The 23451-nt window shown below is 59.2% G+C and overlaps 3 protein-coding genes across 4 annotated transcripts; 1 reads left to right on the top strand and 2 right to left on the bottom strand.

Moving 5' to 3' along the window:
- Positions 1-137: 137 nt before the first annotated feature.
- On the bottom strand, positions 138-3690 carry CFL1 (cofilin 1). The gene is made up of 4 exons (XM_047775253.1): positions 3556-3690; positions 1338-1645; positions 1011-1087; positions 138-792 (listed from the first exon to the last, which is right to left on the bottom strand). Exons 1-4 carry the CDS (start codon positions 3556-3558, stop codon positions 680-682), a joined length of 501 nt encoding a protein of 166 aa, XP_047631209.1. The 5' UTR covers positions 3559-3690; the 3' UTR covers positions 138-679.
- Positions 3691-5326: 1636 nt separating this feature from the next.
- On the top strand, positions 5327-11499 carry MUS81 (MUS81 structure-specific endonuclease subunit). Of its 2 annotated transcripts, XM_047775243.1 has the most exons (16): positions 5333-6471; positions 6586-6715; positions 6952-7037; positions 7626-7724; positions 7839-7907; positions 8032-8117; positions 8397-8537; positions 8712-8807; positions 8886-9013; positions 9106-9203; positions 9707-9823; positions 9917-10012; positions 10223-10351; positions 10439-10542; positions 11019-11102; positions 11195-11499. In XM_047775243.1, the coding sequence occupies exons 1-16, from the start codon at positions 6337-6339 to the stop codon at positions 11259-11261; spliced, it is 1665 nt and encodes a 554-aa protein (XP_047631199.1). In that variant the 5' UTR covers positions 5333-6336; the 3' UTR covers positions 11262-11499. The 2 variants fall into 2 exon arrangements, with proteins under 2 accessions (XP_047631198.1, XP_047631199.1); XM_047775242.1 differs by having other exon boundaries at positions 5327-6471; positions 9707-10012.
- A 673-nt stretch (positions 11500-12172) lies between these two features.
- EFEMP2 (EGF containing fibulin extracellular matrix protein 2) lies at positions 12173-19900 on the bottom strand. The gene is made up of 12 exons (XM_047775252.1): positions 19853-19900; positions 19435-19494; positions 19009-19126; positions 18734-18782; positions 17910-18116; positions 16928-17050; positions 16520-16636; positions 16255-16374; positions 14010-14129; positions 13796-13922; positions 13361-13556; positions 12173-12480 (listed from the first exon to the last, which is right to left on the bottom strand). The coding sequence occupies exons 3-12, from the start codon at positions 19117-19119 to the stop codon at positions 12319-12321; spliced, it is 1332 nt and encodes a 443-aa protein (XP_047631208.1). The 5' UTR covers positions 19120-19126; positions 19435-19494; positions 19853-19900; the 3' UTR covers positions 12173-12318.
- Between the last annotated feature and the right edge of the window lie 3551 nt (positions 19901-23451).

Below are 23451 nucleotides of genomic sequence, written 5' to 3'. Positions count from 1 at the left end.
ATACAGAGTGGCAACTGTCAGGAAAGAGGCTCCACTGGGGCCAGAGGAGGGTGCATGCAGGCTGGCCGGGGGTGGGGCATAAAGAGACACCTCCCCCACGAGGTCCCCTGGGCCCCAACCTTGAAACAAACATCCCATTAATGAGCCTTTTTATTGTTGTGTCTTTTTCTTTTTTAATTGAAGGTCCCTTACTGGTCCTGCTTCCATGAGTGGCTGTGACCAGGGGAAAGGGGGGGGGGACCAGGTGGCGCAGGGAGGGGTCATCTCCACATCATTCCATTTATACACAGAACTAAACAGACAAGCACAGAGTCACTATTGCGGTTAGAAGTTGGCAGCATGGGAAAAGGAAGGAACAGGTCGGGAACCGGGGTGTCGTTAAAAAAAATACAGGCCCCCCCCCAAACAGGGGTGCCTGGGGGGAACTTGGTCTGTTTCAACCCAAGAGGAATCAGAAGATCAAAAGCGGTTTGGGAAGGCCAGAACCGTCAGGGGTGGTGGGAGGAGGGGGAAGGTCCAGGGGGTTGGGGGGGGCTGTTTGGCAACTGGGGTGAAGGGATTGCCCTCCCCCTGCTGGGATCCCCCCAGCCCCTCCGGTCTGGCAGGAAGGGGGCAGCCTGCAACCCCCGTGGGCAGGTCTGGGGCTGCCAGATGCTCCAGGCAGGGGGCTGGAGGGGGCTCACAAAGGCTTGCCCTCCAGGGAGATGACGGCACTGCCCCCCAGCTTCTCTGCCAGGGTGCAGCGGTCCTTGACCTCCTCGTAGCAGTTCGCTTGTAATTCATGCTTGATCCCTGTGGGGCAGAAGTGGGGACATCTGTGAGGAACAAGGGCGGGGGTGGGTGGGGGGTGCTGCAGCTGAGAAGGAGCCGGTCAGAACAGATGGAGGAGACCAGGCTGCCTTCCAGCAGGCAGGGAAGGAGAGGGGGGGACCGCCACCACGCCCGTCCCCCACCGGGCAGCCAAGGCCTGAGTGGAAAGCGTGTGTGGCACCAGTGATGCTGGCCCTTACCTGTCAGCTTCTTCTTGATGGCGTCCTTGGAGCTGGCGTAGATCATTTTGCTCTTCAGGGGTGCACACTCAGGGGCCCTGGAAAGAAAGAGAACTTCCAGCAACGCCCCCTCCTCCGCCTCTACCAAGTGCCCTCCTACAGCGAATGACTGCCAGACACGCGAAGCACTGGCGCTTTCATCAACTTCCTCCCTGACTGGCGTTTTAGCACAACACTCTCCCTCCAGACATATCCCTCGGGGTTAACCAGCAGCCAAGGGCAGCCCTCCCCAGCCTGAGAGCGCGGGACAGGGCAGAGCCGGGGCAGGTGCCCGCAGGAGGAGCTCACCAGAAGATGAACACCAGGTCCTCCTTCTTGCTCTCCTTGGTCTCGTAGGTGGCGTCATAGAGGGCGTAGCGGCAGTCCTTGTCCGGCAGCATCTTGACAAAGGTGGCATAGGGGTCGTCTACAGTCTGGCCCACGTCACCCACGAGGATCTCCTTGCCCTCCTCCAGGATGATGTTCTTCTTGTCCTCGCTCAGGCAGAAGAGCACCGCCTTCTTGCGCTTCTTCACCTCCTCCGGTGTCGAGGACTTACGCACCTTCATGTCATTGAACACTTTGATGACCCCGTCAGAGACAGCCACACCGGAGGCCTAGAGGACGGGCCACATGTACCCCGTAAGGAAGAGGTTTCTGGGAAGTGCCCTGAAGTCCCTCCTCCGCTTTCTGGGGAGATCTGTCTAGACGCCACGGGGTGTAGTCCTCACTCCCAAGAGATCATGAATCCCCTCCCCAAGACAAGTGTCTCTATCTCCCCACCCAAGTTCCTGTCCAAGGACCAGATGTCACACAACCCCAGAGTGGCAACCGTGAGAGACACATCTGGTCAAGTAACTCAGTAGCCTTCCTTCCCAGCCTGACATCCTGCAGGCTGGAGTCTGAAGACCTGCGAGCAGCAGAGCCTTGGCCCAGATGGGAGCCCAGAATTGAAAGAACCTACAGAACTGACTGCTGGCTCGTTTCCCACTCACATCCTCAATCTCGGCTTTTGCCTCCTGTGCTGACTCAGAACTTCACGGAGGTGGAAGAGGACCCAGACACCCAGGTTACAGTCACCTCTGAGAACCAGGACCCCACAATGCTACATGGGACACCAGCGGTGCTCAACTGTTCTAACAAGTCCATTAGAACTGTCCCATGCGGTGACTACACAAGCTGTCCTATCCTCCGCTGGGGTCTTCCTAAACCCAAGCAAGAACCACGAACGCCTAATTAAGGCCCTACCCAACAACTCCGTGTTCCCCAGAATATATGCAGGCCCCAAAGGTCACTGATCTAAGTTAGCACTCCAAACACCAAGTGCCCACGGCCCTTGAGAGCTCTTTAAACTTTTCTGGGTCGTGTTGGGGCCCAACCTAGCCGGGAGAGAGTGACTGTCCAAGGTAAAAACCTGCCCCCGCTCCCGGAACTGCAGAGGAAGCTGGCCACGTGATTGAGCCGCTTCCGGAGTAGGCGGAGAAAAGAGATCAGCTAGGCTCAGACCCCTCCCCGAGAAAAACCGGTACACAGATGCAGCGACATCTCTAGACTCTCAACCCCAAGGAATCGCCTTTACCCACCAGCTTACTGGTCCCCTCCACTAAGGCCCTGGGCACGTTACACAACCTTCGGCCCTCGAAGCCTTCGGGCTGAACAGAGGGGGCGGGGTGGTTTCCGGGCGGTGCCCGCCTGGGTCACTTCCCTAAACTCAGCTCCACCCTCAGGCCCCATCCGGGAAAGCCGACGGCCCCACTTGTCCAGGGATTCGGGCCCGGCGGCCAGGCCTGAGCGAGTGCGCACGCGCCGGCCGACGGCGCCGTTCCATCCCTCGTCGGGAGTACTCAGCGGAGAATCCAGCTCGTCTCGTGGGCTCGCCCCCGAGCGCGGCCGTGGTCGCTGCGGGGTCCGCTGCGCGGGGCAAGCCCCCAATCTCAGGCGCCTGCGCCAAGACCCGGACACCCCCGCATCTCAGCTAGCCGCGCCGCCCCCGCCCCTTGTGGGCATCCCTGCCACCTGCTCTCGAGACAGACCCGCCTGCGAGGGAGGGTGACGCGAAGACAGGAACAGCCCTTGGGTGGGGCGCGCGCGCCGAGAGCGCTCGCGCGCTTTTCCTTCGCCGCCCCCGAGCCAGGTTTGGATGCCGCGTGCTCCCAGCGCGCGCGCGCACCCGCGAACCCATCCGCTTCGGCCCCGCCGCGACGCGCGACACCGGCTGCTCCGCGAGGGCCGCGCACCCGCGCGCCCTGGACCCCTCCCCCACGGCCAGTGTCCGCGCGGGCGCAACAGCGGGGTGGGGGAGGGGAGGGGAGTCCAGGGGGCGCGCGAGCGACGTCCAAGCCGGCCCTCACCGGCGCCCGCGGGCGCGCACGCGCGTCCCAGCGCCGCCCGCCCCTCAGCACGAGACCCTCATCCAGCCGGGGGATCTGGGGGAGGGGGTGCCGACGTCGCTCCCCCGTTCCCTCCCGCGCACGCAGACGATCGACTCGCAGCCGCCTCCCCTCCGGCGCCGTGGCCTGCCGCTCACCATATTTCCGGAAGCGAAAAGGAGATAGCAAGGAGCCAGAAAAGACAAGAGCCGCTTCAGCCGCTGCCGGGATCCGACTGAACGCGGCCTCTCCCGGCCCCTTCCGTTTAGTATGAGCCGCACAATGAGGGGCGGGGCGGGCTTCCGGCGCTCCTCCTGAAGACCGACGGGAAATGAAGTCCAAGGGTCCTGCGCTGTCCTCGGGCCAGCTGGGTGGCAGAGTCTTTTTCATCTTGACAGCGTCTGGTCGTCACGTTGCATACTGGGAAGTGTAGTCCGGGGACAGCTGAGAGGGGCGGGACTACAGCACGGAGAGCGCGCCGGTTGGTGGAATGCCCCAGGAAACGCTCTGCACAGAGCCAAGGCCTCGGTGCTGGGTGATTTGACCTGAAAATGAGCCTCGATTTCGCGCTTCTTTATCCCGTAGCGAAACGGTTACCGTTTCCTAAGGTCCATCCTGGCGTTTTTCTGGATCTCTTGGTCTAGAAATTTCCAGTGACTTGGTATTTTGCTTTTGTGAATTGAAGCAACTATTCCTTGGTCTGGAATCCAGTCCTAGAGCAAGGAGAATCCCAAGTATAAGGAGCCTTCAATCCAATACACATTCATTAACCATTCTCCATACGCAAAAGACACTCTTGTCTACTGAGGAAAGGCGATATGCAATTTCAATAAAATAAGAGGAAAAAACACAAGGAAAGACTACAAAGAAATCTTTGAAAATAGAGCTTTGTACTAGTTTTAAAGGCATTTGGCATATTCATGAGGCAATAAAGGGAAAAGAGCAGGGATTTATGCATTCGAAGATTACTGCCTTTTACTAGGCAATGAGCAGAGGAAACATTTTATTTTATTTTTGCCATTTCTTGGGTCGCTCTCACGGCATATGGAGGTTCCCAGGCTAGGGGTCCAATCGGAGCTGTAGCTGCCAGCCTACACCAGAGCCACAGAAACGCGGGATCCGAGCTGCGTCTGCGACCTACACCACAACTCACAGCAACGCCGGATCGTTAACCCACTGAGCAAGGGCAGGGATCGAACCCGCAACCTCATGTTCCTAGTCGGATTCGTTAACCACTGCTCCACGACGGGAACTCCAGGAAACAGATTTTTAAACCAGATTTAAATCTCGTTCTCCAGTTGGTAACCAGGCATATAGTTAATTTAATACCCACAGAAATTAAAACAGACGCTCTGTGGGAGCATAACCTTCAAAAAACAAACTAGGGTGGGGGACTCCAGGGAGATTTCATTGGCTTTCAACAAAGGCCATAGCCGCTTACTCTGCAGAAGACAGGATCGCAAACAAAGAGAATTGGGGGCATCGATCCCATATGCAGAATAAAGGGTGTAAATGAAGAGCTGGAAGCTTGGTCTTCAGCTGGGGAGCAACACCCGAGACTGGGGTATGTCGCAGAGCATGCCGGGGATTGTAGTCGGGGACGTACCGCTGCATCGCCCACCCACCGGGAGCATCAGGTGGGGACCGCAGCTCGACCGCCGCCTCCTGCAAGAGACCTTTTCTGAGCTTCGGAGTTTCCAAGAGCAACGAGGAGGCGGGTGGGAGATTTCGCAGTTACCCTGGAGACGCGCTCCCGCCCGCCCCTAGCTGCGGGATGCCCTAGATGTCCTTATTAGGACAAGAGACTAGAGGGGGCGGGTCCAATCCTAACGCCTGCTGGAGGCTCCTTATAAGGCAGCGTCAGGCGGGAGGCGGGAGTGCGGAGCCGGCCGGGGGGTGCGGGATCGAGGCTGGGCGGAGTCTGAGGGACAGGCCTGGAGCTCGGGCGCCCGCCTCTCCGCTCCCGAAAGGCCCCAGACCCACACCTCGCCACTTCCGGTATGGCAGACGTCTGCTGCTCTAACTTGCTGGCGAGACTCTCCTGCTCAAGTGGAGCCGAACCCTCTTTGCATAGTTCCCATCTTAACCTTCCTGAGAGTCCCCCACCTCCAACGAGTCACAAGAACGATGAAGTGTTCTTCCCTTGTCCGTATTTCTCACCCCCGGGTTGCTACCCCGAATCCAACAACATGCCCATGTCAGCCCCTCCCACATGCCTCGATGCCCAGCACCTCCTACTTGTCCCCTTTCTGTTTGTCTACTGTCTCCCTCTCCCTGTCCTCCCAGCTTTGGCCTTCCCTGCACGTCCTCGTCTTCGCGCCCCTCCCCCACTGCTCTGGATGGGAAGGCCCACACGGGATCACCATTTCCTCGGAGGGTCTTTCAGCTCTTCCTGCATTACCTTTGTGTCCTCATTCCTAATGTCCCTCCTACAAAAACAACTGAACCCATCTGCTTCCCCATCCTCCCACCTCTAGGGTTCTTCACTAGGCCAGTTTCTCCAGCGTCCTCCGCTAGAGCCAGTCTGAAACCAGCAGCCTCGGGTTACTCATTTAAGCCCGGCCCGGCCAGACCTCCCAGTCATAGGGGGCGCTGTGCACCTTCTTCTCTCCTGTACAAAAAGGACTCCCGCTCTCGAATCTGGGGTAGGTGGAAGGGGCGGGTCCAGGCCTGGGTTCGGCGCGTCCAAAAGGCTGGTCCTGTGCCGGAGCAACAGGAGAGCGAAAGGCAGTAGACACTACGTGCGGCACCAACCTCTTAGAGTGCAGAGGCGGGGAGGGCAGCAGAAGGCCGTCCTCTGGTTAGTGACCCGCGTGGGACCACGTGACTGCAGAGGGCCCGCCTCCGCCGCCGGAACCAGGTGTTCGAATCCCGTTTCCAGAACTGGCGGCGTCCCAGTCCTGCCGCCGTGAGGCGCCAGAGGACCCGCCCGGGCGCTGATGGCAGCACCGGTCCGCCTGGGTCGGAAACGCCCGCTGCCGCTTTGCCCAAACCCGCTTTTCGTACGCTGGCTGACCGAGTGGCGGGACGAGGCCGCCAGCAGGGGGCGCCGCACCCAATTCGTGTTTCAGAAGGTGGGTTCTGACCGGGCCTGAAGGTGGAGCAGGTGCTGGCGGGGCCAGACAATCAGGCCTCTCCCCAGCCCCGCGACCCAGCACTGTACCCGCTACCCACCCACCCCACCCTAGGCGCTGCGCTCCCTCCGGCGGTACCCACTGCCCCTGCGCAGCGGCAAGGAAGCTAAGATCCTACAACACTTTGGAGACGGGCTCTGCCGAATGCTGGACCAGCGGCTGCAGCAGTACAGAACATCAGATGGTGAGTGCTGAGGCCAGGGGGCCTTGGTCCCTTGAGCCTCCCCCAGGCGTAGCCTCCGTCACCACCACCGGGGATGCCGTCTGTACCTTCAGGCTCCCTTCCTGTCCAAGTTGCTGTTTGAAGTCGGGCTCGTGGCTGATTCTTTGACTGCTCTCAGCAGCCGCTTGAACTGGTGGCCTCCCAGACCAGTCTGCCGAGTTCCAGGGTCTGGGGTTGACTCTCTTCTGCTCCCCCAGGTGACCATGCCCCAGGATCACCATCTGGACGGAAGAGTCCAGCCCGGGAAAGGCCACCTGCTGAAGTCCAGGACTCCTCCATGCCAGTAAGGAGGGGGCAGCAGGAGCCCAGGGAAAAGTGGGAGCATTGGGAGTAAGAGTTCTCTGGCTTGGAGGACTTAGCAGAGCTGGGTGAAGATCCCCCTACCCATGTGACACTTGTCTCTGGGTGAATGACTCGTTCTGTCTGATGCTTAGTTTTCTCATCTGTAGGTGTGGATGGTGATTTATGATAAAGTCCGTTGAGTGAGTCTTGCGATTAAGCTCTTCAGGGGGCCAAGCCCAGTAAAGTTGTGGAACATGCTGCTGTTGTGTTTTTTTGCCTTACCTTTTCTGTCCTGCAGTGGGTGGTAGAACCCAGGCTGGACCAGGCAGATTACACACACACGCACACACACACACACACACCCCCCCACATTCCCACCCCCAAAGTGGCCACTGTCTCATCCCAACTTTGCAGGAGATCATCCCATCACATAGCCTGTTTTATAGATAGAGAAACTCGAGAGGCAGCTGAGTGACTTGCCCAGGGCTACATAGTCCACTGAGGTGGAACCTGAACCTCAGCTCTGCCAGGGAATCTGTCCACAACAGCTGGCTGGCTTTTGTGTTCACATCTCCCCTGTACCTTTCAGGTCCCGACCCAGCGCAAAGCAGGGGGCCCTGGCAGCTACTGGCCAGCTCGGCACTCAGGAGCGCGAGCGGTACTGCTGCTGCTGTACAGGGAACACCTGGTGAGTGTCCGGCCACCCCTGGAGTCAGGGGAACAGGCGGTGGGAGTGAGGCTCCTGGAGGAGGCTAGCTCAGGCCCTGAACCTACCTTGGTTCTGTTTTTGCCTTGGTTACAGAATCCTAGCGGCCATGGCTTCCTAACCAAGGAGGAGCTGCTGCAGGGCTGTGCCCAGAAGGCTCCGAGGGTGAGCACCGGGGCGGGGGGAAGGATGGAGCCAGGTGGCTCTGGATCCCACTCTGAGCCCAGCAGAAGCCACCCCCTTTGTGGGGCACAGGGAGCTCTCTGAGGGTCTCCTCCCCTGTGAACAGGTAACCCCTGGAAGCGCTCAGCCCTGGCCAGCCCTCCGCTCCCTCCTCCACAGGAACCTGGTTTTCAGGACACACCGGCCAGCTAGGTGGGCCGACAACATGGGATGCAGGAGAGGGGCCAGGGGAGCGCGTGTGATGTGTGAGGGTGGCCCTGCAGTTGGAGATGAACTTGTTGCGGGCCTGAGGAATGGCCCTGGGCAGGTCCAGAGGAAGCTGATTTGGGGGCAAGAACATGGCCAGCAGGAAGGGGGTTGCGGAACCGCTGGATTTGTTGTGTAGGGTCGCCAAGGTTGGGGAGCAGGCGGGAGAGCCCACCAAGTGTGAGTGAAGAAGGGAGATCTGTATTCCTTTTCTCCGCTTCCCAGGTACTCACTGACCCCGGAGGGTCTGGAGCTGGCCCAGAGGCTGGCAGAGTCAGAGGGCCTGAGCTCGCTGAATGTGGGCACTGCGCCAGAGGAGTCCCCTGGGGAGGAGCCAGAAGTGCCAGGAGCGGCCTCAGCTGAGCTGTGAGGAGGAGGAGAGGGAGAGGGAGAACCAGGGGAGCAGGAGGGGCCCCGAAATGAGGCCAGGACCCCACCCCATCTCCATCAGCCACAGCTGAGCTGGGCTGGGGGCCACGCGGCCCTGGTGCTGGAGTTCTGGCCTCACCCCAGCCCACCCCCACCCCCAATCCCCCCTAGTGGCGCCAGCGAAGGGAGTGACGAGCAGCCAGCCCTGGAGCTGGGGCCTGGAGAGTACAGGGTGCTCTTGTGCGTGGACGTTGGCGAGACCAGGGGGTGAGTGAGGCGGGGGCAGCGGAGGAGAGGCTGCGGGGCTGGCCCTGGCCTCTCTGACTCCGGCCTCTCGCTGTGCAGTTCCAGGGCGGGCCACAGGCCAGAGCTGCTCCGAGAGCTGCAGCGGCTGCGAGTGACCCACATGGTGCGGAAGCTACACGTTGGGGACTTCGTGTGGGTGGCACAGGAGACCAGTCCCAGAGACCCCGGTAAAAGGCACACGTGGGCAGTGGGTGTCAGAGGCAAGGCCTGGTGGGCGAGGGGACGCGGGCCAACGGGAGCCCTCTTGGCCTTTCGGCAGCAAGACCCAGGGAACTAGTCCTGGACCACATTGTGGAGCGGAAAAGGCTGGATGACCTGTGCAGCAGCATCATCGATGGCCGCTTCCGGGAGCAGAAGGTGCCCGTGCGCGCGAGCCTCGCTGCTCTCCCTGTTCCCTGCCCGCTCGGGGAGCTTCTGAGGGTCTCCTCCTCCAGCCACTAGAGCTACGGCAGGGCAGGCCCAAACCAGCCCCCTTGGGCCCTCCCAGGCCCCCAGCAGGTGTGCAGGGCCTCTGCGCTGGGCCGAGGAACGTCCTGAAGACCCCCTTAGGGCGTGCGGCCTCTGCGCTCCAGGCGGACGGGGCTCCAGCCTCCAGGAGTGGGACCACGGCTTTGGGTCCGCCTGCTGGCTGCGGGGCTGGCCCTGTAATCAGGCCGCGTGCAGGCCCAGGGTGGCGAGGGCCTTCCACACAAGGCGAACAGCACAAGCAAAGGGGCGGGGCCGCTCTGAGGCAGTTGGATTGGCTAGGAGGACGAGGAGGTGGATTGGTGGGACCGGGGTCCGTGACAGTTTTGAGGGTGACATGATGGACACTCGGCACATGGCCGTCCAGGCCTGACCCTCCCTGTCTGCCTGCCCAGTTCCGGCTGAAGCGCTGCGGCCTGGGGCACCGAGTGTACCTGGTGGAGGAGCATGGCTCGGGGCAGAACCTCAGCCTTCCCGAGAGCACGCTGCTGCAGGCTGTCACCAACACTCAGGTGAGCCGGGAGGGCAGGGCCAGGCCGGCAGGGACCCCGCAGCCCACGGCTCCGCTCAGGAGCCACTTTCCCTCCCTGGATCGTCTCCCCCAGGTCATTGATGGCTTCTTTGTGAAGCGCACGGCGGACATTAAGGAGTCAGCTGCTTACCTGGCCCTCTTGACAAAGGGCCTGCAGAGACTCTACCAGGTGAGCAGGGCCATGTGGCCGGCGCTGGCCCCTGCCCGGGCCCTGGGCTCGCTCAGGGAAGGTGAGGAGAGTGAGACCCCTGATTCTCAGGCTGGCCCCCTGAGGCCTAGGATGGGGTCCCTTGAAGCCTAGGCTGGGGCCGTGGGGCCAGGTGGGACTGGGGGTTGTGCCCTAGAGCTCCGGCCTGGCCTCAGCCCCCTCTTCTCTTAGGGCCACACCCTCCGCAGTCGCCCCTGGGGACCCCCAGAGGACCCTGAGTCAAGGGCTGGGCCCCCCCCAAACCCTCTCTGCTCACTTCTCACCTTCAATGAGTTCAACACGGGAGCCATCAAGAACAAGGTACGTCCTCTCCCTGCTCCTCCTCTGAGGTCCGAGGTCCGGCCCTGGGCCCTGGGCCGCCCCTGATTCGTCCTCCCCCGCCCCCAGGCCCAGTCTGTGCGGGAGGTGTTTGCCAGGCAGCTGATGCAGGTGCGTGGAGTGAGCGGGGAGAAGGCAGCCGCGCTGGTGGATCGGTACAGTACCCCTGCCAGGTAGGCCCCCACGGAGCCCCTGTGCTCTGCCCGCATGGAGTTCGGCTCAGCCAGCGTTTTGTGGGGTGGTCTGGCTCTGTGAGGGCTGGATAGCCCCAGCTGACACCTGGGAGTTCACGGAGGGCAGGTGGTGGGGAAGGGCCAGTGGGCAGCAAACAGATTCTCAGGCATTGGGAGCAGGGAGGGGGCCATTCCACCTGGCGCATCACGGGTGGCTTCCCGGAGGAGGGCGTGGGCCATGAAGACTGGGCCAAGCACAGCCGTGCTTGGAAAACATTTGGAGGAGCATGAAAAGATGGAACAGGGCCTTAAATGCCAGGTTCGGGAAGAGTGGCCGTGGTCCTGACTCTTCTAATAACCTGTGCTGACCCCTTCCTGCCTGTCTCCCGTGATGCTGGCCCGAGCTGCTCAGGGGGGGCCAGGAGTCAGCCATTGCCAAGACTTAGAAACTCAGGCTCTCTCCACTCCACTCCCAGCCTGCTGGCCGCCTATGACGCCTGTGCCACCTCGAAGGAACAGGAGATGCTGCTGAGCACCATCAAGTGTGGGCCACTGCAGCGGTGAGGGGCAAGGGCCAGGACCCAACGGAGTAGGTGGGGCTGGGTTACCCTCGCCAGGGCTCTGACCCTTACCTGCCTCTCTCTTCGTGCAGGAATCTGGGGCCCGCTCTGAGCAGGACCTTGTCACAGCTCTACTGCACCTCTGGCCCCCTGACCTGAGCCATGGCCCCAGCCCCCTCTTCTCAGGCTCACCAGCCTTTTAACCAGAATCTTTGGGCTGCAGTAAAAATCTAAGTGCTTGCAGCTTTCTGTGTTACGGAGGCGACGCCAGGCCCCAGGGATCTCGTGAGATATCCAGCCAGAAACTGCCAAGACCCTCAGGTCCAAGGGTTTTTAAACTGAGCTCCTTAATTAGCTATAATGGAAAAAAATAAAAAGCATTATAAAAAAAATAAAATGCATTCTGCCAATAAAATATAAAAAAATAAAAGTAAGTCAAACATAAATAAATAAATAAATAAATGAACTGAGCTCCTCAGCAGGACCCTTGGGGTGCTCCCTGGCAGAGCCCTCAGACCGCCAGGGAGATGGAGTCAGTGAGGCGTTGCAACTTCGAATCTAGTTTATATCATCAGAGTTCCCCGATCCAATAAAACTTTCTTTGATAAGAGGTTCTATAGCTTGGAACAGAAACGTCTGAAAAGCACTCACAGTCCGATTGCCTCATCTCAGGGACCGGGGAACCGAGGTTCAGGGAGCTACTAGCGTTTGTCCAAGTGGAAAGTTTGAGGCCAAGCTAGGATTGAAACCAGGGCCTCCCGGCACTGTCTAGAGCTGGATTTTTCAGACCCCCTGCAGACCGGCCAAGCCTGAGTCTCTGGGCTGAAGCCTAGACTCGGCAGCCTCCTGACTTCCCCCTTCGCAGGGTGCTTCTGAGGCCCATGGTCTGTAGGCCAGTCCCAGCCTTGGGGATGCAGCTTCTGTCAGTGCCCCCCCCCCCTCCCGCCCCGGCCTGGGTGGAGACACCCCCCCCCCATCTTTTGGTGGGCCTGGCCTACCTCCCACGAGCCTGGCCTTTCCCCACTCTGGGGTTCACTGCGATGTGACCCGCCCACCTCAGCCACCAGGACTCCTTCTTTGTCCCTTTATTGCCTCTGTCTCTGCCCCTCGAAACAGCATCTTCCCTTTTAGCAGAACACAGTCATCCCTGAGCCCCAGGCTCCTCGGCTGCGGGGAACCTCCCCCTCCCCGAGGGCTGCCCCCCCCCCCCCGCTCCTCAGAAGGCGTAGGCCCCCACGAAGACGGTGAGTCTCAGCACGGAGCTGGCCCGGTAGCTCATGAGGGAGTTCATGGTGACCATCTCGAGGTCCAGCACGTATTCCCGGGGGCCCGTCACAGGCCGGGCGAGGACCAGCATGGCGCTGACATTGTTGATTTGCTGCGGGGTACAGTGGGTGGGGGACAGGTAGGTCGGGTCAACCTACGCCCCAGGACCACCTCCCTGCCCCGGGTCTTTGACCCACAGCCAGTTGGCTGCGAAGTGGAGAGAGCCCAGGCCAGCCCGTGACCCCGGCTCTCATCCGGCTCCGCGACTCCCTTGACATCTCCAGCACCCAGGCTCCTGCCCACAGAAGGGTCCCCCTGGTGCTCTTCCCCCCCTTTGCAGCTAGTTCTTTTGTCTGACCAGCATCAGCTGATGATTCAGGGCCAGGTTTCAGACTCTTGGGAGCGGTGGGGCCTTTGGTGACCTGGAGCAGGCAGACTCACCTTCAAAGTACTCAGCTTCAGAAAGAAAACCAACACGGATGCAGACAGACCCTTGCACGCGTCTCACTGCGAGTCCTGTCTGAACCCCTCCCTCCTAACAGCCCCACCAGCAGAGAGCTGGATTCGCAGACCCCAGGCTCCTGCACCGACCCCGGCTGCCTCTCTCTCCAAGACCCAGCTCCACATGGCCACCCTTCCCAGCCGCTGCTGTGCGTTACCTCCGAAGGCCTCTCGTGCCAGTTGCTTGTTCTAAGGGTGAAGCAGTTGAGGCCAGATACACAGACCAGTACGGAGACTCAAAGCCCAGTATCTGGGTGCCTTGCTAGATGGCATTCAACAATCTGTAGTTCGTTTGTACCAAGGGGATTTAGAACATCCCTACCTTTCTGCAGGAAGTCTGACGCCCCCCCATCCCATCCCCACCCCGGCCCCATGGGACTTAGAGAAGGGCAGGGCTTGGTGGCAGAGTTGAGTCTCCCACTTAAGTTTTCCCGGAATTTAATTTTGGATCATGTGTGTCGGTTGAGAGGTGGGTTAGGGGAAAGCCTTACCCTAATGTAGAAGTCTCCCTGTGAGTTTCCAGCACGGATCTGAAAGGCGTTGTAGGCGCCGGGGTAGACCGAGGTCGCTTGGATCTGGAACACGTCAGCGGGTACGCTCCGCTCCGAGGTGATGCTCATGTAGCGGTGCACTATGGACGAGGGCTGCTCCCGGCACAGGGGGTTGGAGGCCGGACAGAGGCAGCGACTGAAGACCCCAAGATGGGGACACGAATGAGGTCCTCGCCCAGCCTCCAAATTTGGCTCACCCATAGGGATCCCCAAAGCATCCTCCCACTCCTCTTAACAGCTAGTGTGGTGCAGTCATGAAGGACTGCAACTCCCGTCAGCCCTTGGTGCACTTGCCAGCCTGAAGAGGCGCCAGCCAGCTGCAGAGCTTTCTGGGAGTTGTAGTTTCTACTCTGGGCTGGCATCGAGTTGACTCACTTGTCAGACACCTGGACGTAGGGCTCCACGCAGCGGTTGGTGTCCACGCAGCGGTAGCCCCCATGGAAGTTGACACAAGTTTGGGCCTCCGAGCACTGGTGCGCACCCGACTCACATTCATCAATGTCTGTGCCAGGGGAGAGGGGCTGGAACCCGAATGTCAGGCCACCAGCCCCTGACACCACCCTGCCCGCTCCCCCGGCGCAACCTGTACCTTGGCACAGGCGTGTGGCCAGCAGCTGGTAGCCCTGTGGGCAGTGGCAGGAGAAGCGGCCTGGCTCGTTGACACAGCGGTACTGGCAGAGGTAACTGGAGTAACTGCACTCATCGATATCTGAGGGGGAGCGAGGATGAGGCCTGAGCCACGGCCGTCCTCTCAGCGCAGCCCCACACACGCTCATCGAGAGAGCCCAGCCCCAGGCCAGGCTCAGTGTAGGAAGACAGAGGCGGAGGAGATCAGCCCTGCAGAGCTCGGAAGGGGAAAGAGGATTCAAGAAAGTTCTGCCCAGGAGTTCCCTGGTGGCCTAGCAGTTAAGGAGCCGGTCTTGTCACTGCAATGTCTTGGGTCACTGCACTAGCGAGGGTTCAATCCCTGGCCTGGGAACTTCTGCATGCTGCAGGTGCAACAAAAAAAAAAAAGAAAGAAAGAAAAGGTTTCCCCTGCTCACAGACCCCTCTCTCTGTCCCAGGACTAGAAGATAGTAAATAAGAGCACTGGGAGGAGTTCCTGTCATGGCCCATCGGAAACGAATCTGACTAGGAGCCATGAGGTTGTGGGTTCGATCCCTGGCCTTGCTCGGTGGGTTAAGGGTCCGACGTTGCTGCTGTGAGCTGTGGTGTAGGTCGCAGACGCGGCTCCGATCCTGCGTTGCTGTGGCTGTGGTGTAGGCGGGCAGCTGTAGCTCTGATTCGACCCTTAGCCTGGGGCCTTACATATGCCTCAGGTGCGGCCCTAAAAAAGGGGGGAAAAAAAGCACTGGGAATCTCAAGATTTGCATTTAAATCCTACTGGCTGAGTTTGGGGGACCTTAATTTCCCTCTCAATAAAATTAGGGGTTAGAGTGGGTGAGCCTTTTTTATTTTATTTTATTTTTTTGTCTTTTTGTCTTTTCTAGGGCTGCTCCTGAGGCATATGGAGGTTCCCAGGCTAGGGGTCTAATCGAGCTGTAGCCGCCAGCCTACGCCAGAGCCACAGCAACGCGGGATCTGAGCCGCGTCTGCGACCTACACCACAGCTCATGGCAACGCCAGATCCTTAACCCACTGAGCAAGGCCAGGGACCGAACCCCCAACCTCATGGTTCCTAGTCAGATTTGTTAACCACCGAGCCACGACAGGAACTCCGAGAGTGGGTGAGCTTTGAGGTATCTCAGTCTGCTCCGGTTTTCTGTACTTTGCCTGATTCCTGCAACCTACAATCAGCCAGGGCACAGTCACCTCCTGCCAACTGTGAGCAGCACAGGCAAGAGCCAGGTTTTCTCTGTGCCCCTCATGCTGCCTGGGCCTGAGTGCTCTTACTTGGCAGCAAAGCGTAAAGAACAACAGAAACAGGTTACAAGGCTGGTGACGTGGCGTGAGATAGTGCCCTGGCCCCGTGGCACCCTTAGCTGTGTGACCCTGGGCAAGTCACTTAACCTCTCTTCCTTGAAGTACTTTATCTTATTTTTTGTGATTCTCCCAATGAAATGCGGGCATTGTTACTGTCAGCTTGAAGGAGGAAAAACACATTTACCTCATAGGATTGTTGGCTGGATTAAAAGAGGCTGAGTATGTGAGAGCAGCACACTGCACAGGGCAGGTTCTCAATAAATGCTACTCCACTTTATTTTTTTTTTTTACTTTTAATTTTTTTTGTGCTTTTTAGAGCCACACCAATGGCATATGGAAGTTCTCAGGCCAGGGATCGAATTGGAGCTACGTCTGTTGGCCTAGACCCCAGCCACAGCAACTCGGGATCCGAGCCTCGTCTGTGACCTACACTACAGCTCCTGGCAATGCCAGATCCCTAACCCACAGAGTGAGGACAGGGATCGAACCCGCATCCTCATGGATCCTAGTCAGGTTCATCAACCCCTGAGCCACAAAGGGAACTCCAATGCTAGGACACTTTAAAACGCAGCTGCCTGGGACTCGATAGAGGCTGTCTGTTGTCCTTTCCCCAATTAATCCTCAAGAAAACCCATTCTACGGAAGAGACAGGCTCAGAATATGACTTGCCCCGGCTCAGGACTCACATGCACATCAGCCTGATGCCTTTGCCCAGTCTCCCTGCTGAGCTTCTGTGGGGAACCTAATTGTTCCCTCTGTGCCTTCCCCAGGGGGCTGGGAGTTCCGGTGGGCAGCTCTGCAGGTGCCCTGCCACCAGCTGGGGCGGACTACACAGGAGGCGTACGGGGGCGGAGTGGAAGGGACATGGTGGCATCAAATGGAGGAACGCATGGCAGGGGTGGGGCTCTCACCACTGCAGGAGAAGCCATCCCGGTGCAGCTCATAGCCCTGGTGGCAGCGACACAGGAAGGTCCCATAGGAGTTGAAGCATCGCTGCTCACACGGAGCCCCCATGTCACATTCGTTCACATCTGAGGGTGCCGGGGAAAACGGGGAGGGGTGAAAGCCAAGGAGCATCCCAGAGCCCCCGCTTCCCCTGGGTTGGTCAGGAAGGGAGCTAGCCCACCCCACACCACCCTGCCCAGGACCCAGGAGCCTGGCTCGGCCCAGCCTCACCCACACAGGAGCGGTTGTTGGGCCCCAGCTGGAAGCCTGGTTCACACTGGCAGCGAAAGGAGCCCGGCAGGTTCACGCAGCGGTGCTGGCAGTAGCGGTACCGGCATTCATCTATATCTGGGAGAAGGTGGGGAAGGCTGGCTGAGGGCGGAAGTCAGGTGGGGCCCACGCCGGCTGGGACTCAAGGCTTTATCACCCACAGCCTTCTCTGTGTCTCGGGGCGGGGCTGGACTTAGGCCGGGTCAGCCGGGACTCACACATACAGTCCTGAGTCTTATGACAGTAGAGTAGAGGTGGAAGGGGGCTGGGGTGAAATATGGGTGGGGTGGAATGGGGTCAGGTGCTAGGGTGAGAGCCAGCAGGCCAGGGGCACCGAGCAGGGTTGAAGAGACCCTTCCACAGACTCACCCACACATTCGGGTCCTATCTTGCGGTAGCCGTCGGGGCAGGTGCATTGGTAGGAGCCAGGCAGGTTGTGGCAGTCCTGGCTCGGGCGGCAGTCGTGCAGGGCTTGGGCACACTCGTCCACGTCTGCAGGAGACACCACTCAGCCCCTACCTGGGAGCCCACACCTCAACGTGGGAGGACACAGGCCAGATACCGCTCACGTGGGTGTGTGGGTGACTGACACCCCCAAAACAGGAACGCACAGCCCACCCAACAGCACAAATAAGAATCTGCTGGTCTGGAGTCCCTGGGATAGGCACCCCTACCCTGGGAGACCCCATGTCAGGGAAGCAGAGGAAATAAGGCCCTGTCCATGCTCCCAGGAACACTGGTTGATTCCAGAACCTTCTTCTGAGGCCTATAGCACCCAGGAGTGGGGTGCAAACCAGGAAAAGGGAAGAGGCTGACAGTGAGTGCTCCCGCAGTGCATCTGCAGCGATCAAAGGGAGGATCCCGGAAGCTGTCTGGGCATGGGACGGGAGCTGGGCAGGCCCCCCACACAGTGAGGATCTGGACAAGGGGCTGGATATTATGCCAGCGGCCCCGAGGAAGCTTTTGAGCCAGGGAGGAACATGAGGTGTGAGGTTTTTTTTTTTTTTTTTTGTCTTTTTTGCTATTTCTAGGGCCACTCCCGTGTGGCATATGGAGGTTCCCAGGCTAGGGGTCCAATCGGAGCTGTAGCCACTGGCCTACGCCAGAGCCACAGCAATGCGGGATCCGAGCCGCATCTGCAACCTACACCACAGCTCACGGCAACGCCGGATCGTTAACCCACTGAGCAAGGGCAGGGACCGAACCCGCAACTTCATGGTTCCTAGTCGGATTCGTTAACCACTGCGCCACGACGGGAACTCCTCCGAGGTGTGAGCTTTTAAAATGCAGTGATAGACACCTGATAGAAGGATTGGAAGCCTCAGCACCAGGGCAACCGACCCTCACTCACCCACGCAGTTCTCTTGCTCATCCGGTTCATAGCCTGGTAGGCAGGGGGTGGCGTGTTCAGCAGGGGACACTGGTGGTGGTGGTCCCTCGCCATGCAGGTCATTGATGACAGCCGCTGAGCGGGGCAGGCACAAGTAGCCCCCGTAGTGGTTGATACATTTCATTTCCCCCTTGCAGGCCTCGGGGATGGTCAGGCATTCATTGACATCTGCGGAGAGGGGCCTGCTGGGCACAGCCAGTCTCCTGGGCCGGCCACGGAGGGGGTGGGCGGCAAGAGCCCAGTGCAGCCTCCTCTAAGCTGCATGACCCAGGAAGGGCCTTCCCACTCTCCTCAGCTAAGGCTGCCTGCCCAGGACCACTTCCCAGTGCCACCAGGGCTGGTGGCAGGCTGGCTCTTGCTCCATTCACTTCCATTCTCTTATCACCAAGAGGGTCTCTATGCCGCCCCAGAGCCCTGGTCCCAACTCAGCCCAAGAGTGAGGTGCAGGCCTTCTCGCCCACCCCCGCAGACGCTGCCCTCCCAGGTCACGATGGCATGAAGCTGGGTGGGAAAGTGATTAGAGGAGGTGGCCAGGAACCATGCCTCTGGGCAGCGCCCTGTTGTTCTCTGGACTCCTGGGGGGTGGGAGGAGGCTGTCCCATGTTTCTCTGAGAGGGAGGGGCCTGGATGGCTTCTCCACCCCCAGCTAAGCTGGCCCCCTGAGAACCAGAGCTGGCCACGGCCAGGCAGAGCTGGGCAGGGGACAGGCCACAGGCCACTGGCTCCCACAGCAGCTCTCCGTGCTGGAGTTGCAATCCACTTCCTGGTGCCCCAAGCATACTCACCCCTGCAGTGCTGGCTATCGGGGTCCCACTCATAGCCATCTGTGCATTCCTACAGGGGGACCAGAGGTGGCCAGTGGTCACCCCCTCCCCTCTAACTGACCAGGCCAAGACCAGAGCCCAAGCTTGGCCACCCTCCCCGCCTGCTCCAAACAACAGCTCCAGCTGCTCCACGGACCAGGGGAGGGGAGAACCTGCCCCAGCAGCAGCCACCCCAGGATCCTAGTTTTGGTGTCCCTGCCCAGCCCAGCCCAGGCCAGGGGCTCCACTGTCCCCACCGTGTAGCTGTCGGGCTCCTCCGAATCCTGGGGAGACGCTGCCCCCAAGAGCAACAGCAGCAGCGTCCAGAGCAGTAGAGACCCGGGGAGGCAGGAGGCGAAGGGGAGCATCCTGGGGCTGGGAGGTAGTGAGTGGGGGTCAGGGCATCTGGGCCACGGATCCCCCATTGCCCGAACCAGGACTCAGAGACTTGGTCCCCGACACCACCCGCCCGGGACTGTGTCTGGGGCTTCGGAGCCTCCCAGGGCCGGGGGTCGACTGATCACGCAGGCCGGGGTTCAGGGCCCACCCGCCCCGGGTCGCCCCGCCCCCGCCCGGTCCCCCAGTGGCTCGGGCCGAGGAGCGCAGGCCTCTGGCTCGGTGCTGACGCCGCCGACTCGGCCGAGACTCTGGCTGGCGCCCTCCCCCCATGGACGGCCACTCACTTGGGCCCGTGACGGCCCGGAGGCCCGCGGCTCCGGCGGCTCGGCTGGCTCCGGTAGTGCCTGCGGGAGACGGACAGGCGGACAGCGCAGCTCCCTGGACGCGCGGCCCCAGGAAGCGCCCCCCGCCCGCCTGCCGCGGCGCGGCCCACCCCGGCGCCTCCGCCCGCCCCTCGGCGGATTCCTGAGCCCGCGCCAGGGGGAGGGACCCCGACCCCCGCTTCTCCGCCCCCGGCCGGCCGCAGGCCCCCACCCGGTCCCCCGCGGCGCCGCCCGGAGCCGCCTCCCCGCGCCAGGCCAGGGTCCCTTAGCACTGGATCCTGGGGCATTGACCCTGATGTCAAGCCCCCAACTCACCCTGGAGCCCCTAGGCTCTCAGTTTGTGCACCCAAAAATGTCATCCTGCGCACCTAGACCTTACCTAATCTGCACCCCTGGAATTCCTGTGCACCCACATCTTAATGCCAGGGACCCAGACTCTCTGCGCCTCCCAGAATGTCATCCTGGGCCCTTAGACTCCACCTAACCCTGGAACTTGCAGATCCTCCTCACTCTGCGCCCTCCAGAATGTTATTCTGTGCACCCGGACAGTCATTCTGGAAATACCACAACCGCAACTTCATCCAGGGTCCCCAGACCCTCGCCCTGAGAAGAGAGACGCTCCCAGGTCCAGAACCGTCCAGTTCTGTCCCTTCTCCCTTCCATCCCCGGGACTGTCTTCAGCCAGGCGGTCCCTTCACTCCAGGACGGCCTCCCCCGGGCCCTCAGTCCCTGAGGCTACATCAGTTTGGGGCGGGGGCGGCGGTTCACATTTGGCTCAGAATGAATGGAAGCCCCTGAGAAGTCGGGCAGGGCTGAACTCGGGCGTGCAGGGCTCCAGGGTCCGGGGCCATCACCTTCCTGGCCATCCTCCTACCAATGTCCCCTCCCCGCACACACCCCACCTCCCTGCCCCCGGCTGTCTGCCTCCTTGCCCAGGGAGACGGAGCGCCTTAAGGGGAGGAGATTGGGCGGAGCTGGCTCCCAGGAAGGGGCGTGGTCTCGCCCTGCCCACGTCTCAGGGCGGGGCCAGACGGGAAAGGGCTGCGTGTCCAGGGAACCCCTGCCTGGAGGCAGATGGCCAGCAGGAACTGTTGAGCCCTTTCCCACCCCAAGTGGTCCTCATAATCGCCCCCTATAGCAGCCCCGCCCGAGGGGAGTGTGTGAAGGAGAGGACATTCCAGGGGGTCCTGAGGTGAGCCTTTCGCGTTCAGGGTGAAATGGAGAGCTCCTACCTCCCCTTCCCCCACATCCTCTCAGCAGCCCCCTCTCCCCGCATCCCCGGGGTGAGGGCGGAGGAGGAGGCTAAAAATAATAACTCCTTAAAACCAAAAAGACAGACAATAACAAGTGTCGGGGATGTTATGGAGAAATTGAAACCTTGAAACGGTCATACACTGTGGGTGGGAATGTAAAGTGGGAGGACTCCTGGGGAAAACAGTCTGGCATGTTCTCAAAATGTGAACACATGCCCCAGTGATGTCCCACCTAGGTATATGCCCAGGGGCATTGAAAACGTATGTCCACACCAAAAGCTGTGCACGAGGGTCATAGCAACACTAGTCATAAGAACCAAAATACAGGAGTTCCCCTCATGGCTCAGCAGTTAACAAACCCAACTAGCATCCATGAGGTCCTGGGTTTGATCCCTGGCCTTGCTCAGTGGGTTAAGGATCTGGCATTGACGTGAGCTGTGGTGTAGGTCGAAGACGTGGCTCAGATCTGGTGTTGCTGTGGTTCTGGCGTAGGCCGGCAGCTACAGCTCTGATTGGACCCCTAGCCTGGGAACCTCCCTGTGCCATGGATGCGGCCGGAAAAAGACAAAAAGACAAAAAAAAAAGACCAAAATATAGGCGTTCCTACTGTGGCACAACAGAATCAGTGCCGTCTCTGGAACGCAGGTTGAATCCTGGCCTGGCACAGTGGGTACCCGCATTGCAGTAGCTGCAGCAAACACCACAACTGGCAACTGTGGCTCGGATCTGATCCCTGGCCCAGGAACTCCATGGGGCAGCTAAAAGGAAAAAAAAAAGATCCAAAATATAGAAACAATCAAATGTTCATAAATTGATGAATGGATAAACAGAAAGTGGTAATATGATGGAATATTATTCAACCATAAAAAGGAATGAAGTGCTGATGTTTGCTACAACATGAATGAATCTTGAAAATACTACACTGGATGAAAGAAGCCAGACATAAAAGGCCACATATTCCCCTTATGTGACACAACCCAAATAAGTCAGTCTGAGAGACAAACTAGATTAGTGTTTGCCAGGGGAAGGGGAACTGGGAGAATGACTTCCAATCCATGTAGAGTTTCCTTTGGGGCGATGACAATGCTCTCAAATTAAATAGTGGTGATGGCTGCACACTTACGCAAATACATGAAAAACCACTGAACTGTACACTTGGAAATAGTGAATTTTGGAGCTCCTGTCGCAGGTCAGCGGTGACGAACCTGACTAGGATCCATGAGGACGTGGGTTCGATCCCTGGCCTCATTAGTGGTTTAAGGATCCTGCGTTGCCATGAGCTGTGGTGTAGGTCGAAGATGCGGCTCAGATCTGGCGTGGCTGTGGCTGTGGCACAGCTGTAGCCTAGCCTGAGAACTTCCGCGTGCCGTGAATGCAGCCCTTAAAAGAAAAAGTGAATTGTAGGGTATATGAATTATACCTCGGAGTTCTCCTGTGGTGCAGCGGGTTAAGGATCTAGCATTGTCACAGCAGTAGCTTGGGTCACTACTATAGAACAGGTTAAATTCCTGGCGCTGAGACTTCCATGTACCTCAGGCAGACCCCCCAAAATGATAGCTCAATAAAGTTGTTGTTTTATTTTTTATTTTTTGCTTTTAAGGGCCATACCCATGGCATATGGAAGTTCCCAGGCTAGGAGTTGGATTGGAGCTGCAGCTGCTGGCCCTGAGTGTCCACGCAGCAGTAGCCCTCGTGGAAGTTGATGTGCAGACCCGGTCTACACCACAGCCACGTAACATGGGATCCAACCCTGGCCAGGAATCGAACCCACGAGGGAAAGTTGTTATTTAAAAAAAAATACTCAGGAGTTCCCTGGTGGCTTAGTGGGTTAAGGATTCAGCATCGTCACTACCTTCATGCAGGTTTGATCCCTGGTCTGGGAAATGATGCATGCCGCACATATAGCCAAAAAACAAAACAAAACAAAACAATGATTGTTGATTATCAAGATCTAACCATTCCAGGAACTCATGCAATTCTCCTGCCAAGCCAGGGAAGGGGTGCCATTATCATCCCATTTCACAGATGAGAGGGGCTGGGGTGTGTCCAGGCACAGCCAAGAGGTAAGGACAGGATTTGAACTCAAATCCAAGACTCTCTGGGCTCTTTGCCCTGCAGTAAGCATAAAGGACCCACCCTTTGAACAGCGACTTTGTGCCAGCCTGGGCGGTTGGTGCTCCACTAATGTCATCTACTCAAAGGTGTCTTCCTTGCCCCCTAGGGTGAGGATCTGAAGCCCAGGGGGGAATGTCCGGGTGCACAGTTCCGTGACTCAGACAGCCCAGCTTTGCACTTACGCCTGGGTGTGCCTCCCACTCGGAGTTGCCGCCTCGGAATGCCTCTCCTGTCCCCTCGGACCCAAATGACTTTCCCTGCCCTCTTTTCTTCTGCTCCAAGTCACCTTGCAAGGCTTTATCTTTGTTTGTTTTGTTTTCGTCTTTTTAGGGCTGCACCTGTGGCATATGGAGGTTCCCAGGCTAGGGGTCGAATTGGAGCTATAGATGCGGGCCTATGCTACAGCCACAGCCACAGCCACGCCAGATGCAAGCCACCATCCGGGATTTACACCACAGCTCACGGCAATGCCGGATCCCCAATCCACTGAACGAGGCCAGGGAGTGAACCCGCAACCTCAAGGTTCCTAGTCAGATGCCGCGACTGCGCCATGACAGGAACTCCTCAAGGCCTTATCTTGTTGGTATCTCTCTCCTCCTGTGTCCTGAGG

The sequence above is a fragment of the Phacochoerus africanus genome, chromosome 4 (assembly GCF_016906955.1).
Source record: "Phacochoerus africanus isolate WHEZ1 chromosome 4, ROS_Pafr_v1, whole genome shotgun sequence".
In the NCBI taxonomy this organism is placed as follows: domain Eukaryota; kingdom Metazoa; phylum Chordata; class Mammalia; order Artiodactyla; family Suidae; genus Phacochoerus; species Phacochoerus africanus.
This window is presented reverse-complemented; position numbering and strand designations above follow the sequence as displayed.

What these genes read in the sequence shown, in the direction of transcription:
- CFL1 (XM_047775253.1), bottom strand. An exon ending in GACCTGGTGTTCATCTTCTG is followed by an intron (nt 1,088 to 1,337) that starts GTGAGCTCCTCC and finishes CTTTCTTTCCAG; the next exon opens with GGCCCCTGAGTGTGCACCCC. An exon ending in CATCAAGAAGAAGCTGACAG is followed by an intron (nt 793 to 1,010) that starts GTAAGGGCCAGC and finishes TCTGCCCCACAG; the next exon opens with GGATCAAGCATGAATTACAA.
- MUS81 (XM_047775242.1), top strand. Translation starts at nt 6,337, where the DNA reads ATGGCAGCACCGGTCCGCCTGGGTCGGAAACGCCCGCTGCCGCTTTGC. An exon ending in CCCAATTCGTGTTTCAGAAG is followed by an intron (nt 6,472 to 6,585) that starts GTGGGTTCTGAC and finishes ACCCCACCCTAG; the next exon opens with GCGCTGCGCTCCCTCCGGCG. An exon ending in TGCTGTACAGGGAACACCTG is followed by an intron (nt 7,725 to 7,838) that starts GTGAGTGTCCGG and finishes CCTTGGTTACAG; the next exon opens with AATCCTAGCGGCCATGGCTT.
- EFEMP2 (XM_047775252.1), bottom strand. Translation starts at nt 19,119, where the DNA reads ATGCTCCCCTTCGCCTCCTGCCTCCCCGGGTCTCTACTGCTCTGGACG. An exon ending in AGGAGCCCGACAGCTACACG is followed by an intron (nt 18,783 to 19,008) that starts GTGGGGACAGTG and finishes GTCCCCCTGTAG; the next exon opens with GAATGCACAGATGGCTATGA. An exon ending in GGATGGCTTCTCCTGCAGTG is followed by an intron (nt 14,130 to 16,254) that starts GTGAGAGCCCCA and finishes GCTCCCCCTCAG; the next exon opens with ATATCGATGAGTGCAGTTAC.